Below are 21,242 nucleotides of genomic sequence, written 5' to 3'. Positions count from 1 at the left end.
TAGAAATGTTAAGTAGTAGTAGTAGTAGCTTGCAAGATACTAACGAGGGCGCAACGCAGAGAATCTGAAGTCTTTTGCTACGATAATTGAAGAGACAATTATACTTGCTGTTATACTGATATAATTTGAAGGATTTTCTATATTATAACAGCAATTTCATGTGCAATTGCTGTTATAGAATCGGCATTTAGAGCTTTATTTTATAAAGGTTATGATCCTAAATGTATGCTCCAAAACAGATTACGCTCATAATTTAGGAGCATAAATTTAGAGCCATAACCTTTATAGAAAACAGCCCTAAGTGCCCATACTTTTTCTTCCCTTCTCCCAGATTCTATATCGCACGACTAGAGATCCGTTCTAAAATCCAGGTATATTCTATAATAGTGTGTGTAACTTAATTGGCCTAACAAGCTAATCAGCGTTGATAACAGCACTTAACAAGCAATAACAAACACTAATTGGCAATAATTAAAATTTACACGCACTACTCGCTAAGCATATCCTGTAATGAACTGCGCCATGCGTGAAGTTCAAAAGGGGGCATAACTATGGGCAGGGAATTGGGCATTTCATGGGCATTCCAAAATTTATGTATGTAGTTATAGAATATGGCCGCTGTGAGTAAATCTACACGCAGGGATTTATGCCACATTTATGCACCTCCATTTACGCCACATTTTCAATGGCATAAATTGAGGTGTGTAGTTTTAGGTGATGGATATCAACTAAGAATATTCTATATACTGTGCCTAAATCTAGGTGCCACTTATAGAATACACTTAGGCGGAAATGTTTACTGCGTGGATTTTTTAGGCACCTTATATAGAATCTAGCATCTAATGTTTGGCTCTCTTTCTTTAATCTACTCCTTAGCACCTAACAGTAGATGGCTCCTTATAAAATTATCCTCTTAGTATGCATTAGTATGCACTAATTCACATGCTAAGTGTATAGCCTGGAACGAGGCAGAGCAGATCACTTAACATCACCTCAATAGCTTCTAATAAGAGGCCCCGGTAAAAGGAACATAGGGATCTATTTTCCTTTATGATACACTATACATGCACCTAACATTTAGGTACAAGCACTTACTCCATGTGCATAAATTTGAGCCCTGCTCAAGCTCCACCCATGTGTACACCCCTTTGCAAATATGTGTAATTTGTTTATTTACTACATACAAAATAATCCACATACATAACTTACGTGCGGACACCACCCTATTCTATAATCATGTGCCTAACTGAAAGGAATGCCCCCCGATCTGTCTATGACCCTCTCATTTCTGCACTCTTGCATAAAATTTAGGAGTATGTCCTGCGCCTGAATTTGCACATGTAAGTTTTAATTCATTTTAATTAGTATCAATAATTGCTTCTACAAAATGTCAATTATTGGCACTAATTAGTTTTTTATCCAGTTAAATTGAATGTACAAATTGGGCATTTGCCCAAATTTGCATATACAGTTTTTAGCGCTTTTTATAGATCAGTGGTTAATGTAGAGACTTTGCTGTTATCACGTATTAATTTGTCCAAGTAATATGCAGTAATTGAACATTTTTAACCATACTTTAGTAAAAGAGCTCCTAAATACCTATTATTTCAGAAAGCAAAGAAATATACCAATATGCATTGCATGTGTTTTTACTTTATTAAACTAGGTTTAAACGTTTTGTGCTTTGTTCAGAAACCACTGTGCTTATCATTTGGAACTTTGTCATCCCCTGAGTCAGCACTATACGGCATCAGATCATTCACATTTCAGAAAAAGAAAATAAATTTGCTAAATAATCCATTTTCTGACATCCACAGTGTGTTATTAGTTCACCTTGCAACTCATCAGTTATAAAGCTTGATGCGATTTGTTGGATTATGTTTTCATATATTAGAGAATAGCTTGTCTGAATAGTATAGTATTCTTAGATTTGATTTTGTTCACTTAAGGGACCTTTTACAAAGGCGCGGGAGGGCCTATGCATGTACAGCGCCCACCAAGTCAGCACTACCGCCTGGCTAGTGCGTGAGCCGGGCCGTAATTTAGAATTTGGTGTGCGCCGAATCCCTCGGTAGAAAATAATTTTCTACCGTGGGCCGCTTACCCGGCAGTAAACAGCAGTTGGCACATGCTGCATGCTTACCACGCGGGTACTGCGGGAGACCTTACCACTAGGTCAATAGGTGGCAGTAAGGTCTCAGGCCGAAAATGGACATGCACTAGTTTCGATTTTAGTGCATGTCCATTTTCTGGCCCATAACAAATGGCCCTTTTTACTAAATGCAGTAAAAAACGGCCCAGTGAGCGCACAAAAAACATGTTCACGCTACCGCAGGCCACTTTTTACAGCGGCTTAGTAAAAGGACCCCTTAGCCATTTATGAACCAGAAAAACTGTGGACAGCAGGCTGTAAGTAAAATACATACCTAACAGCAAAATGATGCATGCTAATATAGCAATTAAGGCTCCCATACTGAGCCCAATTGGAAGAACAAAAGCTTCAACATTACAGGACTGGACAACACCATCATTGCTACAACCACAGACCCGAATGGTGAGGGTGCTGGTGCTGCTCTGGGGAGGATTTCCACTATCACTTATTATGATTGGCAAATGATATACTTCTTGCTTCAGACGGTTGAATCCACTATGCTTTGCCAAAATGCTGAGGGAATTATCTGGAAAAGTGAAAATTTAAATAATTTCACCATTTCAAAATAGCTGCTGACAGTAAGGCATTTTTTTCTAGTTCATAAATCTTCTGCATCAATACACATTTTGCATGCTCTCTCTCTCTCTCTCTCATTCATACACATAACCACTGAATGAAGTGATGAAGATTTGCATGCTGGCACATTCACAGAGACATCATACATTGTCTACACTGTGCTTTTAAGGCTATGAACAGTCACAAGATCTGGCATGAGTGAGTTTCATGTAAACTAGTGGATAAAAGCTATAGGCCTGATATTCAAAGCTACTTATCTGGGTAGAAGGTTCTGCTTCTGGAAAACTAGCACTAACCGGGGCCAATCAATAATGTTCAGTGACATTATGCAGATAATGCTGCTGAAATTTACTACAGACTGCCCAGGCACTATCGGATATGGGCGGAGCTTGGGCAGAGCTGGAATTTATCTACAGACCAGCAATATTCAAAACCAGTATCCAAACAACTGGCTAATTTAGGACAGGAAACAAACTGCCCAAAGTTATTCAGCTTTGTATCCAGAAAATAGCATTGAATATCACCATTGTCTAGATCAGGATTGTTCAACCTCAGTCCTAGAGGGTCGCAATCCACTTGGGTTTTCAGGATTTCCCAATGAATACGTATGAGATCTACTGCATGTACTGCCTTAATTGTATGCAAATAGATCTCATGCATATTCATTGGGGACACCTTGAAAACCTTGGGCCTCAAGGGCCACAATCCAGTTAGGTTTTCAGGATTTCCCAAATATACATGAGATCTATTTGCATGCACTGCCTCCACTGTAGGCGGATATCCCATGTGTATTCATTAGGGAAATCTTGAAACCTGACCTGGTGAGGGCTGAAATTGGACACCATACTCAGATATTCAACCCTGATCTCAAATATAATCCAGAGATGAATATTCAGGTATAAGGTTAAACTAAGGGTCTCTTTTATCAAGCCACACTTTGAATGGGCTCCAATAGCAATGCCGAGTGGAAATCCCTAGTATGGCTTGATAAAAGAGGCCCTAAGACTGCCAACTGGATCAAGATCTGTAGGACAGGGTTGGTCCAGCCCTTGGTTTATCCTGTTGCAAGCAAGGACTTATACACTGATTTCCCCATCGTATTCCCTAAGAAAAGTAAGACTGCAAGTCCCATCATACAGAGGGGCAAAACCCAGGACTGGATCAATCCTGTCTTGCAAATCTGGATCTGGTTGGCAGCCTTAGATTAAACATCACGGCCAACCTTTAAAAAGAAATGCCAACCTTGGGTTTAAATGTTGCCTTCCATATATTTTCTTTTCCAGTCATATATAATGGACTTTGAACCTGGAATTAATGAGGCCCTTGATGTTCAAAAATAGCAATGATATTCATTTTAAAGTACTTGAGACTGCATACTGGCCAGCTTTAACCACAGTGAACACTTTTCAGGCAGAGCTGCTTATTTTTGGTCTATGAATCAAATTAGTTAGCATTTCTGGTTGTCCTTGAAAAAGAGACCTGGATGCTGCTCTTGTAATGAATACCCTGTAGGCTACAATCTAGATATTTTTAACCTTTACATTTTATTGGGGGAGGAGCAGGAGACAAAACACTTTCTTCAGATGGTTTTGCTATAAAAAGAAATATTTCAAAGCAATAAAACCAAGGAAATGTAGATTTTTAGTCACAGATTGATTACTACTATATTTGTTTAACTGTACCTTTCACATAGCAGAAAATGCATAAGACATTCAGATCACTTTGGTAACATATTATTAGTATAGACCTTGGCTAAGACTGAGGACATAAAAACTCAAGGACTGCTGTTTATTTATTCACAATTATGTATATAAAATATTATAATTACACTAGTGCTATGTTAAAATATCCCTTTTTTACATCGGGGTCCATTTTGCAAAACCCCAACGTATGCAAAACGTTAAGTACAAGAGTAAATCTCTGCAGGATCAAGTCATACAAGTCCCATGTGACCTGAGCACATTTCTTTTTGCAGCCTAAGGAAAATGCCACAGGCTGAATAACTCCAGATATGCAGCCATTCAGGACTTTTGCAGAATCAAGTCCTTTGGGATTCATTCTGCAAAACTTAAGCTAGGTCATCAGTTGTGCCATGAATATGTTCATTTCTTCCCAGAAGTAATGCTTTTTGTCCACAAAAGGATATGTGTAGAATACCTTCTTTTCTTGGTAAATTGAATAAGTAACAAAAATTAAAAAAAAATAATTCTCCAAGGACCGATGTGAAACAAAAAATGTTGTCTTCTTATTATAATATTAATATGTCATGCAAGAGGCAAGGAGAGGAAGGCAAAAGTAGTATCTGTAGGCTTATGTCTAAAATAAACCTCTTTTTTTACTTTAAAGTACCATATTGGAACTTAGCCGAGATTGGGTGGCAGAGCCGGTGGCAGGAGGCGGGGATGGTGCTGGGCAGACTTATACGGTCTGTACCAGAGCCGGTGGTGGGAGGCGGGACTGGTGGCAGGAGGCGGGGATGGTGCTGGGCAGACTTATATGGACTGTGCCCTGAAAAGGACAGGTACAAATCAAGGTAAGGTATACACAAAAAGTAGCACATATGAGTTTATCTTGTTGGGCAGACTGGATGGACCGTGCAGGTCTTTTTCTGCCGTCATCTACTATGTTACTATATGTTACTATGAAACATCACATGGGGTTAATTATGATGTATAAGGTAAATTATTCTAACTTTTCTCCGAATTGCAATTAAGGCTATTTATTTACCCCTCTAAGATGGTATTGTTAAAGAAGCTGCCCTGGTTTAGGGCCCCTTTTATAAAGCTGCTGTAGGACCACTGTGGCAATGGTGCATGGCAAATTGTCCCTACTGCCTGGTTACCGGTGGTAGTTATGGTGTGTGCCACACACCATTTCCGATGTTCCAAAAATATATATTTTTTTAGTGCCGGGAGCTTACCATGTGCTGCCCGGTTACCACTGGGTTAATGCAGGAGCCCTTACCAACTCCTAAATAGGAGGCGGTAAGTGCTCTCCCAGGAAATGACCACAAGGCAAGTGCTTAATTTACTACACAGCTGTTTCCTTTAAAAAAAACCCCTCCTTTTACCCACTGCAATTAAAGGGGGCCTCAGCGCATGGCAAATCTATGTACTGATGCCACCACAGGGTCCCTTTTACCACAGCTTGGCAAAAGAACCCCTTAATTAGGTATATTATACATAGAGGGGCATAAACGAAAAGGGCGCCGAAGTTTTCATGAGGACGTCCTTGCAGGACGTCCCGGCGAAGGGGCGGGGAAACCCGTATTATCGAAACAAGATGGGCGTCCATCTTTCGTTTCGATAATATGGTCAGGGACACCCAAATCTTGACATTTAGGTCGTCCCTAGAGATGGTCGTGCTTAGACTTGGTCATTTCTGATTTTTGGTGATAATGGAAACCAAGGAAACCCATCTCAAAACGACCAAATTCAAGCCCTTTGGTCATGGGAGGAGCCAGCATTCATAGTGCACTGGTCCCTCTGACGTGCCAAGACACCAACCGGGCACCCTAGGGGGCACTGCAGTGGCCTTCAGAAATTGTTCCCAGGTGCATAGCTCTCTTACCCTGTGTGCTGAGCCCCCCAACCCCCCCAAACCCACTCCCCACAAGTGTACACCAGTACCATAGCCCTTATGGGTGAAGGGGGGCACCTACATGTGGGTACAGTGGGTTTGTGGTGGGTTTTGAAGGGCTCACATTTACCACCACTAGTGTAACAGGTAGGGGGGATGGGCCTGGGTCCGCCTGCCTGAAGTGCATTGCACCCACTAAAACTGCTCCAGGGACCTGCATACTGCTGTCATAGAGCTGGGTATGATATTTGAGGCTGGCATAGAGGCTGGAAAAATATTACAATTTTTTTTAGGGTGGGAGGGGGTTAGTGACCATTGGGGGAGTAAGGGGACGTCATTCCCAATTCCCTCTGGTGGTCATCTGGTCTTTTAGGGCACATTTTTGTGGCTTGGTCGTAAGGAAAAAAAGGACAGGTTAAGTTGTCCAAGTGTTTGCCAGGGACACCCTTCTTTTTGCCATTATCGGTCGAGGACGCCCATTTGTTAGGCAGGCCCCAGTCCCGCCTTCGCTACGCCTCTAACATGCCCCTGTGAGCTCTGGTCATCCCCTCGACGGAAATCAGTTGAGGTGGACACCCAAAATCGGCTTTCGATTATGCCAATTTGGGCGACCCTGTGAGAAGGACGCCCATCTTGTAATTTGTGTCGAAGGATGGGCGCCCTTCTCTTTCGAAAATAAGCCTGTAGTTCTATCACAGGTAGTTTCATTAGCACTGATATTTCCAAGGTAAACTTACTGAAAACAATAAATGTTATTATTTTAAAATTTTAAACCAATGCATTATTTTAAAAGTTCTGCATACTTGTATAATAAAACTAATTTATAGGTTCCAAGATTGTTTTTTGCAGAATGAAATGTATTTGCTAGAGACAATAAGTACAGAAAGTAAGGACTGGAAAGAATGAAATTGTACAGAGAAGAGTGAGCAAAAATGAATAAGAGGATGGAATGACCCAGATCAGTCCCCAGATCTCTGACATCCTAGGCTAATCTTCAGCTTGGGGTGGATCAAGGCCATTTCCCTACCCCAATGTAGCTCAAGGCACTCCTCCCTCCCCACTCATGTCCAACATCTTCTCTTACTTTCCATACCCCTCCCTAATACAATATCTCCTTTCCTGTTTCATAATATTCCCCCCAGTATTCAGCCAGTGGAGGTCAATGTTTTTTTTTAAATGCTGATCCTCACCAACTAAAATATCCCCCTATATTCAATGCCAGGCCATGTCTAGGCTGAATATCAAGGGATAATTTTGGGCGGGCTGGGCACCAGCACTTATGATGGCCCAGCCGATATTTAGCTAGGACTTCATAAAAGATATGTGGCCCCAGTTGAATAGCAGGCCGGTCGGCCCACATAATTTTTTTTTCTTTTCTTAAAGCCCCCGAGCCCCCTCAAGCCTTCCTTGCAAATTTTCCCCCTTTCCCTCCCCCTCAAAGCTCGCATCAAGACACCCTCCTGGAAGACCCCCCCCCCCCCACAACTGTGCAAGCAGGACCTCCCCCTGGGCCTACCTATATCTCTGGTGGTCCAGAGGAGTCATTGGGGGCAGGAGCGTAGCCCCATCACTCCTTCCCCTTGCGGCACCTTGTAGTCAAAAATGGCTGCCGCAACCTCTCTTGGCAGTTCATGTTACTTAAGGTAGTACCACGAGCTGCTGCGAAAGGTTGTGGCAGCCATTTTACGGCTCCCTTTACTAAGCAGCGGTAAGCCCAAGGTGGGCTTACCGCTTGCTTTAAAGGAAGTAACGCCAGGCTACCGCAGCAGCCCGGTGGTACTTCCCACCCCTCCCCTGCTGTCATTTCCAGCGCAACAAAAATGAATTCATTTTTGTAGCTATGGACTGTAACCGGCGGTAATCAGGCAGTGCCTTGCACTGCCCGGTTACCACCAGATTAGTGAGGGAGCCCTTATCGCCACCTCAATGGGTGTTGGTAAGGGCTCAGCCCCAGAAATGGTTGCACGGCAAGTGCTTTACTTGCTGCCCGGCCATTTCCTGCAGGAAAGTGATACCTTCCCTTTTACCAGCTGCAGTAAAAGGGGGTCTTGCTTGCATGTAAAACACTCCGGCCCCCTTTTGCTGCAGCTTGCTAAAACAGGCTCTTAGAGAAGCGCCACAAGAGGCAGGAGTGATGGGGCTGCACGTTTGCCCCCAATGACCCCGCTGGACCACCAGGGGTACAGGTATGCCCGGGGAGGGCCTGCTTGCATAGCTGGGGGGCAGGGGTCTTCTGGGGGGTGCCTTAACATGGGCTGGGGGAGGGAAAGAGGGGACAATGGTGGGGGGGGGAGCTTGAGGGGGTTGGGGGCTGTAAAAAAAGAAAAAAATGTCATGTGGGTGCCAGCCCATTATTCAGAGCTGGCACACACATAGCTGAGCTGGCACCTACATAGGTAAGTGGCCTTATTTAGGCCTTATTTAGTGTCCTAAATGAATCCACTTAGCTATGCATGTTCTGGCATTGAACATTGCCAGCACCCATATAATGTGGGGCTCCTCCTGAGTACCGCCCCCAGTACCGCCCCTGACCTAACCACTTTTTTTGGGCGGTCTGAGGGGATATTCAGCAGCATTCTCTGATTAAGTGCCACTGAATATCCCCAGTAAGGCGTCAGTAAGCTATTTAAGCAGGCAGAAGCCTCTCTGACCTGCTTAAATCTCTTTGAATATCGGCCCAATAGTGTCCAGCTTCTCTTCTTCTATCCCTCATATTATTTAGCATCTTTCTGCTTCCTTATTCTCCCCGATTAATGTCCAGTATCTCTTTTCTTTTCTTTCCTTTCTTCCTTTTCCACTATTCAAAATCTCCCCTTCTTTCCCTCCCACCCTGGCGTTCAATATTTGGGCTCTTCCTCATTCCATGGTGTTCCATGACTTTCCTCACCTTTTTTGCCCCTTCTGCGGTGGCACTGAAACAGAAGTCAGCATGCCTACGGAGACATACTTACCTGTATTTATAAAATTGACTCAAAATAGGCACTTGGCTATGGACTTTTACTGGGGTCTCTTATAAAATTACCCAGCATGCCAAATCCTAGAACCTTCTGGACTCTATAAATAGAGTTGACCTACATGTTTATTTGCTGACAAAGAGGGAGGTCTCCCACGTCTTCATCTGTGTTAGTTTCTGGATTCTGTGCACAGGACTGTCACAGCCTCCTTTGGGGGATTGAGAAACTGGAGGATGCCAAATGCCTCTGCCCTGGGCTCATGCTCAGTCTCCAACTCAAATAGGATGGATTTCACTATCTCTCTCACAAAATTAAAGAATGACAGCTCCTATGGGGGATATTTCTACCTCACTAGATAGAATCTGTAGAATTCACGATCAGACACCTCAAAAAACTTCTACAATATTATTCTGTATCCTAAAGGATGTCATATAAGATATAAACAACAAAAAAGTAGAGAAAAAATACTTCAGAGTAAACTGAAAACAAACCTACTTGTAAGACAAAACCTTCACAAACGTAGGAGGTTCCTCATTATTATTAGTCATAAAAAAACTCCACTTTGAAAATATAACAAAATGACAAAAATCCTTTTAAAGATACAGAATATAGCATAAGGGTTAGAAAGCATGTAAAAAAAATGTTGCCAATCAATGTAAATTCAGTACTTATCTTGGAAGATATCATCTGTCCTTACTCTTGACCAAGGTTCATTCCAAATACTGACAGGAGTTCCCTTTTTCACCATTATAGGCTGTGTCAGGGGAAAAAGTTCTCAAACTGTATCCAAGATAGCAAGATCATAGCAATCACGCAAAACCTTCCACTCGTGGCACTCTTAACATGGTGGGAAGGACTTTGAGGGAAAATCAAGGGATACATCCACTGAGAAGAGCACTAGTGCTTCCTCAGACACTCAGCAGAACTCAGAATGCAACTCACAGAATTACACCCCTGGAGACTTCCGAGTCTCTGTCTGCCTCAAATAAATGACCTCTAGTTGAGACCTGGACCTGGGGCACTGAGGCACTAGGAACCTCAGCTGAATTGGAAAAACGTCTTTCCCTGAGGAGCTGGAGATTGATATCAACACAGTTTGTACCGATCCTGATACCCCTTGAGGCCTTGGTGTTGATACCAGTGGCGTAGCCACAGGTGGGCCTGGGTGGGCCGGGGCCCACCCACTTAGAGCTCAGGCCCACCCAACAGTAGCACACATTTAGCAGTAGCTGGTGGGGATCTCAAGCTCTGCCAGCTGAAGACTTCCCTCTGATGGTAATGAAAACGCTACTCTCCATGATACCGGCACCTGTGCATGCTCAGTTTTCAGCGCATGCCTGCTGCAGACTGCCATGGTGGAAAGAAGCATTTTCCTGCCAACTAAGATATATATATTTTTTTTTGGGGGGGGGGGAGGAGAGAACACTTGGTGCCCACCCACTTCTTGCCTAGGCCCACCCAAAATCTGTTGTCTGGCTACGCCCCTGGTTGATACATGACCTTCAGGCTGTTCAAGGGCCTGCAGGATGGGCTGAACCACCTTTAGCCTCAGCATTAATGCCCTCAAATTTCTTATCAAGCAAAGAAATGTGTTATATTGTCTTCAACATATTGTTCCTCTTTTTCTATCCTGTTTTATTATGGAATTCTTATCTTTATCTGTATTTCAAAGCTATTTGTTAACTACCTTGCTTCAACAGTTGAAAGACAGTATGGGCTAAATTCAGTAAATGGATCTTAATAATTGGATCATTAAAATATTTTTTCTTACAAGACCTAGACTGCATGGGGCAATGTTCATACTGCCTGTGCTAAAAAAAATCTATGGGTACCTACATGTCTTTATTTATTTATTTATTTCATTTCATTTGTATTCCACATTTTCCCACCTATTTGCAGGCTCAATGTGGCTTACATGGTACCGCAACGGCATTTGCCAGTTGCGGTATGAACAAATACAGGTGTTATTGTGGTAAAAGATCAGATACCGCATTCAATTCATGCTTCTCCTTCTTACCTACAAATGCACTCAGTCTGCTGCCCCTCACTATCTTTCTACCCTCATCTCCCCTTACGTTCCCGCCCGTAACCTCCGTTCACAGGATAAATCCCTCCTCTCAGTACCCTTCTCCACCACCGCCAACTCCAGGCTCCGCTCATTCTGCCTCACCTCACCCTATGCTTGGAATAACCTTCCTGAGCCCTTACGCCAAGCCCCCTCCCTGCCCATCTTCAAGTCTTTGCTTAAAGCCCACCTCTTCAATGCTGCGTTCGGCACCTAACCCTTACCGTTCAGTGAATCCAGACTGCCCCAATTTGACTGCCCCTATCGGACCGACCGTTCACTTGTCTATTAGATTGTAAGCTCTTTGAGCAGGGACTGTCTCTCTTTGTTAAATTGTACAGCGCTGCGTAACCCTAGTAGCGCTCTAGAAATGTTAAGTAGTAGTAGTTATTGTGGTAAAAGAAGGTAATATAAGGTCCCTGAAATATCTACAATAGTGCACACATAATCCAGTACAAATGCTCCAAATTTTATCTATCTATCTATCTATCTATCTATCTATCTATCTATCTATCTATCTATCTATCTATCTATCTATCTATCTATCTATCTACAGACATATTGCATAAGGGCAATTATACATCAACTGCCTCAATTCTGCCCAAGTCATGCCTGTAAGAGTGCCTATGTACAGACTGTCCAACAGGAGATGCTATCTTCCAGTGGCCCTACTTTTTAGTCATGCATTTATTTGCCCACACCATTTTATAACAGTCATTTTAAGCATGTCAAATATGCTTTCCATGCAGAAAACACTTTATAAAATTGCTTCTTCATTGATGCATGGATGGAGGTTTGTTTTTTTTTTCCGCAGCATAACAGAGTGCCACTAATTTCTCTTTAGAGAAACAGGAAGTCAAGTTAACCAAAAAAAAATTAGTTTAGTTACCAAAAATATCAACCTCGTTGCTAGTCTGCTATCTTATTGTAAGCGATAAGAATACTGAAACACTGCGTGTCACTGCTAGGTATAAACAATCAGCTTCCCTTTTTTCTTAGAGTTTCTTGTTCATGTTCTAAATCTTGAGCAAGCATGATAGCCAAGGAATAAGAAATTGTATCAGTCACAAGGGAAAACGGATTTACTAAGGTTTTTTTTCTCCATTTCTCAATCTTTAGGAGTAACATTTAGTACATCAAACTTAATTTTGGCTGAGTAGACACGTCAAGGAATATTAAACACTGTAAGAAAATATCAAGTAGAGTTCAGTGAATCAAATTACACGAATGAACAAAAATGCATAAATTGTAATCTACTATTCTAATTGGAATTAAATAAATTAATAAGTATGCACAGTAGATTCTAGCATCATTTCATGTTTCCTGTCTAGAATACATTATATACCTTGGAGTTTCCTCTGAGGTCATTTTGAATAACAGGAGCCATTTGTAGCAGGGGAGCGTGTTAGATGTCAAGTCTGGAAAACTCACATAGGTGAAATAGGGTCAAATGCCTTTAATTAGTTCTTACGGGCAGTGCTCCAGTGTAAAAGGGATGATGTACTGTATGTATCTAGTCATTAACTAACATATTCTCTGATGCAAATAAAATAATGCAGTGCTTGAAGTGATTAAAAACAAATCAAAGTTCAGGAGAGTGGCTTAGATGACTGAGCCAGAGCGAGGCTTAGATGACTCTGACCCAGGCAGCACACACTGGAAGGCATTTTATAATACACTTGTTCATGTGTAAAGACCATTTTACGTACAGAAAAGGACTTTTATAAATAATAAAAGTTTGTTTTTTTTTTGTTACATTTGTACCCCGCGCTTTCCCACTCATGGCAGGCTCAATGCGGCTTACATGGGGCAATGGAGGGTTAAGTGACTTGCCCAGAGTCACAAGATAGGTGATGCCCCGACTTACATGTTAGACCTCATGGACCTACCACCCAGGAATGCTATAAGATCAGCATGCACATTCCTAAATCTTCATTTCCCCAGCTGTAAAGGTCTAAAATATAAAATAATGCATGCATCCAGCTTTTCATACTTGAGTTTGCAAATGTGGAATGCTTTACCTCTTGACCTGAAAATTATTCAAAACCTAATTAACTTCCGTAAAGCTGTGAAAACACATCTCTTTAACATGACATACCATTATGATTCATAATGAGACTGTAATTCTCCACCATATACTTAACAATTAGATTATTTTCTCCCTATGTAGTTTTGCCTAATTTATTATCCGCCTTATTTTCAAAAGAGAAAGACGCCCATATTTTGACCCAAATCGGGAGATGGGCGTCTTTCTCCCATGGGCGCCCAAATCGGTATAATCGAACGCCCATTTTGGGCGTCTTCAACTGCACTCCGTCGCGGAAACGGCCAAAGTTGACGGGGGCATGTCGGAGGCGTGGTGAAGGCGGGACTGGGGCGTGTTTATCGGCCGAGGAGAGATGGGCATCCTCGGCCGATAATCGAAAAAAGAAAGGCATTTTCAGCGCGAATTTGGGTCACTTATTTTGGACCCTTTTTTTTCACGAACAAGTCCCAAAAAAGTGCCCTAAATGACCAGACAACCACCGAAGGGAATCGGGGATGACCACCCCTGACTCCCCCAGTGGTCACTAACTCCCTCCCACCCCCCCCCCAAAAAAAAAAACTTTAAAAACTTTTTTTTTCCAGCCTGTATGCCAGCCTCAAATGTCATACCCAGCTCCATCACAGCAGTATGCAGGTCCCTGGAGCAGTTGTTAGTGGGTGTAGTGGACTTCAGCTAGGTGGACCAAGGCCATCCTCCCTACCTGTTACACTTGTGGTGGTAAATGGGAGCCCTCCAAACCGCCCCCAAAACCCACTGTACCCACATCTAGGTGCCCCCTTCAGCCATAAGTGCTGTGGTAATGGTGTAGAGTTGTGGGCAGTGGGTTTTGGGGGGAATTTGGGGGGCTCATCACCCAAGGGAAGGGAGCTATGGACTTCAGAGGTCGTTAACTTTTTAAAAATTGTTACAAGTGCCCCCTAGGGTGCTCGGTTGGTATCCTGGCATGTGAGGGGGACCAGTGCACTACGAATCGTGGCCCCTCCCACGACCCAATGCCTTGGATTTGTTCGTTTTTGAGCTGGACACCTTCAGTTTCCATTATTGCTGAAAAACGAAACCTCCCAGCTCAGATCCGCACAAATCCCATGCATTTGGCTGGCACAAACCGTATTATCGGAAAAAAGATGGATGCCCATTTTTCCCGAAAATACGGTTTGTCCCACCCCTTCACGTACCCGTTCTTGTTGATAGACGCCCATGGAGATGGGCGTTCACGTTCGATTATGCCCCTCCACGTATTTCATGCTCAATATGTAACACCAGTTGCAGGTTCTTCTCTTTTGTACCTAATTGTTCATTACATCATTTATGTTCCTATATATATTTCCAATTGTATCTGCACTCTGAAATGGCATATGTCATGATGGAACTTGTAAGCCACATTGAGCCTGCAAATAGGTGGGAAAATGTGGGATACAAATGCAATAAATAAATAAATAACTGCACTATGGGGCTCTTTAACTAAAGATTAGTATGCACTAACCCCCTGATTCTAGAAAAGTTGCCAAAAAGTGCACGTGTAAATTTGGGTGCGTGACCAATTTATGCATGCAATTTAAGGGCCCCTTTTACTAAGCCATGTAGGTGCATACGTGTGCCCAAGCGCCAAATTGGAATTACTGCCTGGTTACCATGTGGCCCTTGCAGTAATTTCAATTTTGGCGTGCATACGCTACGCACATCTGAAAAATATTTTTTATTTTCTGGCACACGTTGCGGACATACGCCAAGTGGAATCTGATGCGCATAGGTCATTACCGCCCAAATTATTTACCGCTAGGTCTATGGCTGATGGTACGGTCTTAGACCCAAAGTGGACGCGTGGCAATTTTGATTTTGCCGCACGCCCATTTTGGGTAAAAAAAACAAAAGAGCCATTTTTTTGTAGGTGCACTGAAAAATAATGCTGCACACTCCCAAAGCACACGTCTACACGACTGCAGGCCATATTTCAGCGCACCTTAGTAAAAGGACCCCTAATTGAATAATGAGCTAATTAGCTCTAATAATTAGCTTTTCAACAAGCAATTATTGGCACTAATTAGATTTGCATTTGCATGTCTTAAATTTAGGTGCAAGATTCATGCCTAAAATCTATCTGTAAATACCATTGTCTAAAATTGGGGTTTATACATGTATGTGATATGCATATGTAAATGCCATATAAATCAGGAATAGGGCTTCTAAAATAATGATCTTTGTGAATGGGTTATTAGTGGCTAGTTATCTATTATTGTTAGTTAGAGGGAGCTGGTGGACAAATATTGTAAAAGTGAATTTAAGTGATATTTTGATTGTGTTTTATGCTTTAAACCATCTCATGTTTTGTTAATAGAGGCATTGTATTATTATGACGAAAGAAAGAAAGACAGACAGACAAATAACATAATTGTCTTAAACCAAATACAATAGAATGAAAATGTGACCAGTTTTAAGAAAATAAAAAACAGAATTAGGGCAATTTCCTATTAAAACAGGTTGGTTTTCTATAAGAACATAAGAATAGTCATACTGGGTCAGAGCAATGATCCATCTAGCCCAATATCCTGCTTCCAATAGTGGCCAATCCAGGTCACAAGTACCTAGCAGAAACCCAAGGCATTTCCTTTGGTAGCCAAGTGCTTTTTAAGCAGAAATGACTTCTTATAAAATTAAGGCCTGATATGATGTTAATCATGGGCACTTATAAAGTACATGTGTCAAATTTAGTCATTGCATGAAGACGTGTTGCATAAGAATAAAAAACAGCTATACTGGGTGAGACCGATGGTCCATCTAGCCCAGTTTCGTGCTTCCAACAGTGGCCAATCCAGGTCACAAAGACCTGGCAGAAACCCATGCTACCAATCCCGGGGCAAGCAGTGGCTTCCCTCATGTAACATAGAGGGGAATAATCGAACGTCGCCGGCGAAATAGGTCACCGGCGATCTATTTTAGTGGCGGCGCAACAGCTGTCTGGAACCGTATTTTCAAAAAAGATGGCCGGCCATCTTTTTTTTTTTTATAATACGGTGTGGGCCGGCAAAATGCCTTGGATTTCGCCGGGTTTGAGATCGCCACTTTTGTTTTTCCGCAATAATGGAAAAAAATGCCGGCGATCTCAAACCCGGCGAAATCCAAGGCATTTGGCCGTGGGAGGAGCCAGCATTTGTAGTGCAGTGGTCCCCCTCACATGCCAGGACACCAACCGGGCACCCTAGGGGGCACTTCAAACATCTTTTATAAACAACCAAATTAGCTTCCAGGTGCATAGCACCCTTCCCTTGTGTGCTGAGTCCCCCAAATCCCCCCCAAAACCCACTGCCCACAAGTGTGCACCATTACCCTAGCCCTAAGGGCTGAAGGGGGGCACCTACATGTGGGTACAGTGGGTTTTGGGGGGTTTGGGAGGGCTCAACATTACCCACCACAAGTGGAACAGGTAGGGGGGGATGGGCCTGGCTCTGCCTTTCTGCAGTCCACTGCAACCAACAACAAGTGTTCCAGGGACCTGCATACTGCTGTCTGGGTTCTGGGTATGACATTTGAGGCTGGCATACAGGCTGGCAAAAAAGGTTTGTATTTTAATAATTTTAGTGTGGGAGGGGGTTGGCGACTACTGGGGGAGTAAGGGGAGGTCATCCCCCATTCCCTCCGGTGGTCATCTGGTCAGTTGGGGCACCTTTTTGAGGCTTGGTCATGAAAATAAAAGGACCAAGTAAACTCGGCGAAATACTGCTTATCGCCGGGTTTTATTTTTCCATTATCCGCGAAAGCTGGCCATCTGGTAGCCACACCCAAGCCTGCCCATGTCCCGCCTTCGCTTCGCCGCCAACACGCCCCTTTGAACTTTCGCCGGCAAGGCGAAGGGAAAGCGGTGAAGCTATCACAAATGTAGCTTTCGAATATATGCTTTTCGCCGCTTTTGCGAAATCGCCGGCCATATCCCAATTTGTGTCGGGAAATAGCCGGCGATTACTTTCGATTATAAGCTGGATAGTAACATAGTAGATGACGGCAGAAAAAAGACCTGCATGGTCCATCCAGTCTGCCCAACAAGACAACTCATGTGTGCTACTTTTTGTGTATACCCTACTTTGATTTGTACCTGTGCTCTTCAGGGCACAGACCGTATAAGTCTGCCCAGCACTATCCCTGCCTCCCAACCACCGGCTCTGGCACAGACCATATAAGTCTGCCCCGCACTATCCCCGCCTCCCAACCTCCAGCCCCACCTCCCACTACCGGCTCTGCTATCCATCTCAGTAACCGACTATGAACTTTTCCAAACCTTTTTTAAACCCAGATATGCTTACCACTGTTACCACATCCTCTGACAACAAGTTCCAGAGCTTAACTATTTCTTGAGTGAAAAAACTATTTCCTCCCATTTGTTTTAAAAGTATTACCATGTAACTTCATTGGGTGTCCCCTAGTCTTTGTAATTGTTGAAAGAGTAAAAAATAAATGTACTTCTACCTAACCTACACCACTCAGGATTTTGTAAACCCCTATCATATCCCTCCTCCGCCCTCTCTTCCAAGCTGAAAAAAAAAATCTAACCTCTTTAGCCTTTTTCTCATAAAAAGAGTGTAATTATTTCTGCTTTGAAAATCGATCAGAAAAAGTATGAGAGAAAAGTATGACCATATTTTTTTTACCTGTACACAGTTATAAAATCATCTTCTAAAACACCAGCCATAAAACATGAATGAAAAAGCAGACAGAAATATGAATAAGGGCCTTCTAAAATTAGAACATCAAAGTTTTCAAATAGCCTGAAATATTCCTGATATAGATTTAAGTAGAATGAACAGTACATGAAAGCAATCTGCCTTGCAACACTTGCAAGTAAAAAGATGAACACTTTAACATGGAAATTCTATGCAATTGACTTTTATTTTAATTTTATTCTACAATATTTATGTATACTACAAAATGTCTTCATGTCTGTCATAGATGAAAAAGTGCAACTATTTTTGGAAGATGCAGTCCTGTGCTTAAATAACATCCTTTAAACTGGGGTCCCTCAAGGCTCTGCCTTATCCCTTATTTCATGGGTGGGCATCCTCGGTCCTCGAGGGCCGCAGCCTAGTTGGGTTTTCAAGATTTGTCCAAAGAATATGCTTGAGATCTATTTGCATGCACTGCCTCCATTGTATTCAAATAGATCTCATGCATATTCAATGGGAAAATCTCAAAAACTTGCAGCCAGTGTCTTTCAAAACCCAAGGCCTCCCTGCAACCAGTAGTTGCCAGGCATCCAAATGATGTGACTACCACCATGAGTCATATTGCTTTTACCATGGGATTCAGAAACTTGCGTTACTGGGATCTAGCAGGTTACTGATTCCTACAGGGAATCAAGGTGCGGTAAAAACTGATCTTTTACCCCAGCTTGATGAATTCCCCCCTTAATTTCAGCAAGTGAAAAGTGTTGCATGCAGGCAAGAAGAATCCAAACTATAGCTACATGATGCAAGGTTTCACAAAAGGAGTCACCTGCCAAGAAAAGGATCTAGGTTGATGATACATTGAAACCTTCAGCTCAGTGATCAGCGGAAGCTAATAATGTAAATAGATTGTTAGAAATTATTAGGAAAGGAATGGAGAACAAAACTGAAACATTATAATGCCTTGTGTTGCTCCATGGTATGACCGTACCTCAAATATTTTGTATAATTTTAGTCACCACATCTCAAAAAAGATATAGCAGATTTAGAAAAGGTGCAGAGAAGTGGAATGGAAATTTTAAAAAAGGGGGATGGGACAACTTCCCTATGAGTAAAGGCCAAAGAAACTAGGGATCTTCAGCTTAGAGAAGAGACAGCTAAGGAGAGATATGATAGAGGTCTATAAAATCCTGAGCGGAGTGGAACAGGTAGATGTCAATTGCTTGTTTACTTTTCAAAAAATACAAAGGACTACAAGGCACACAATGAAGCTACTAAGTAGTAAATTTAAAACAAATCAGAGGAAATATTTGTTCATTCGATGTGTATTTTAACTCTAGAATTGATTGCCAATGAATGTGGTAAAAACAATTAGCTTAGCATGGTTTTAAAAAGTTTGGACAAAGTCCTAAAAGAAAGGTCCATAAGCCATTATTAAGATGGACCTGAGAAACTTCACTGCGTATTTATAGGATAAGAAGCCTATCTGTTTTAATTTTTTGGTGTCTTGCCAGGTACTTGTGACCTAGATTAGTCACTGTTGAAAACAGGATACTAGGCTTGATAGACCATCGGTCTGTCCCAGTATGGCAATACTTTTGTTCTTAAGGAAAAGGAATCAGAGAAGTAGAGGGAGAAGCAATAAAGGGAAAAGGAAGCAAGAATGAAGGAAAACAACAAAGTTTAGAATGGGGAGAACAGAATAAAGTAGTATTAGGGATAGGGAGAAAAGATAAGGAAATTAATATTCTGGAATTATGGAAGGAGAAGAAAGAAGGGAAGTTCTTGGATCTTCGGAGGCTTTGGGTGAATAAGAAGGTTGTTCCCTTTTCTATGCTTCAGATCTGCTACCCCTAGGATCCTTTCACCTAGTCCTCGTCCTCTTTCTTCATACCATTTCCAGTCCCAGATGCCACTTCTTTTCTCTCCATCCCAGGTACAAATATAATATACATATCCTGAAACAATTCTTCTTTCTCATGCACATCACCCATAGTTGATGCCTTGTCGCATTTCAAAACCATGGATCATCCAGTCCTTCTTTCATGTGCACCTATTCTTTATAATCCCCTAAACATTTTCATTAGATTTTACACTTTTATATATGAGACATGGATTAGTAGAATACCAGTAACCCTGTCAAAATGTAGTAAGAGTTTCTAGAACTTTATAGTGAAAACTGCTCTGACCAATATAAATTAGACTTACAGGCTAAAATACTTTATGTAGAATTTGACAACACCTAGTTATACTCAAATTATTGTAAATAAATCTTTTTACTCTCTCAGGAAACTAAGGGAGGTCGTTTACTAAGGTGAACATAAGAACATAAGAATAGCCATACTGGTTAAGACCAATGGTCCATCTAGCCCAGTATTCTGCTTCCAACAGTGGCCAATCCAGGTCACAAGTATCTGGCAGAAACCCAATGAGTAGCAAAATTTCATGCTACCAATCCCGGGTCAAGCAGGGCTTCCCCCATGTCTAGGCTTATATTTGGAAAATCGCGATTCGAAAGTGCCAAACCCCTCCGAGAAAAACTGCACTGGCTCCCAATTAAAGAACGTATAACTTTCAAAATCTGCACGCTGGTCCACAAAATTATCTATGGCGAAGCACAATTGGACCATCACAAACATACCTAAATCGTCACTACCCCAGCTGCAAGGGACTCAAGTACAAATCAATTTACGGATCCAGCTTCTCCTATATAAGCACGCAACTATGGAATGCACTACCGAAAGCCATAAAAACAGCCTACAACCACCTTAGCTTCCGGAAATCGCTAAAGACCATCCTGTTCGAAAAGGCATACCCTACTGACCCAACTCAACTGCCTGAACCCAGCAACACAATGAAATGAAAGCCCGTAATGAACACTGTATAACTCTTCTTCTCTATGATTCTCCTAATGTGTCTGTAACACATGAACCTCTTTGATAATAACATCACTTTGCATTTGTTTCATCATGAAAGGCAACTAACGCCTCACAGTACTATGTAAGCCACATTGAGCCTACAAATAGGTAGGAAAATGTAACAAATAAATAAATAAATACTATCCATAAAGACTATGGATTTTTCCTCCAGGAACATGTCCAAAACGTTTTAAAACCCAGATATACTAACCACCGTTACCACATTCTCTGGCAGCGAGTTCTAGAGCTTAACTATTCTTTGAGTGAAAAAAATATATCTCCTATTTATTTTAAAGGTA

General features: G+C 42.1%; 1 protein-coding gene and 1 long non-coding RNA gene across 2 annotated transcripts in view; one reads left to right on the top strand and one right to left on the bottom strand.

Annotated features, from left to right (window-relative positions):
- CDH8 (cadherin 8) overlaps nucleotides 1-21,242 on the bottom strand; it is a 590,312-nt gene that overhangs the window by 16,577 nt on the left and 552,493 nt on the right. Inside the window, exon 10 of the mRNA XM_030204496.1 lies at nucleotides 2,427-2,678. Coding sequence (XP_030060356.1) covers nucleotides 2,427-2,678 — 252 coding nt within the window. The remainder of the gene's footprint in view (nucleotides 1-2,426; nucleotides 2,679-21,242) is intronic.
- Nucleotides 1,421-19,508, top strand: LOC115470886. The gene is made up of 3 exons (XR_003942253.1): nucleotides 1,421-1,497; nucleotides 10,025-10,032; nucleotides 19,498-19,508. It is a non-coding gene; the product is annotated as an uncharacterized LOC115470886 (long non-coding RNA).

This window comes from Microcaecilia unicolor, chromosome 5 (genome assembly GCF_901765095.1).
Source record: "Microcaecilia unicolor chromosome 5, aMicUni1.1, whole genome shotgun sequence".
Lineage (NCBI taxonomy): Eukaryota > Metazoa > Chordata > Amphibia > Gymnophiona > Siphonopidae > Microcaecilia > Microcaecilia unicolor.
The sequence above is the reverse complement of the archived record's forward strand: the minus strand, read 5'-3'. Positions and strand labels throughout refer to the sequence as shown.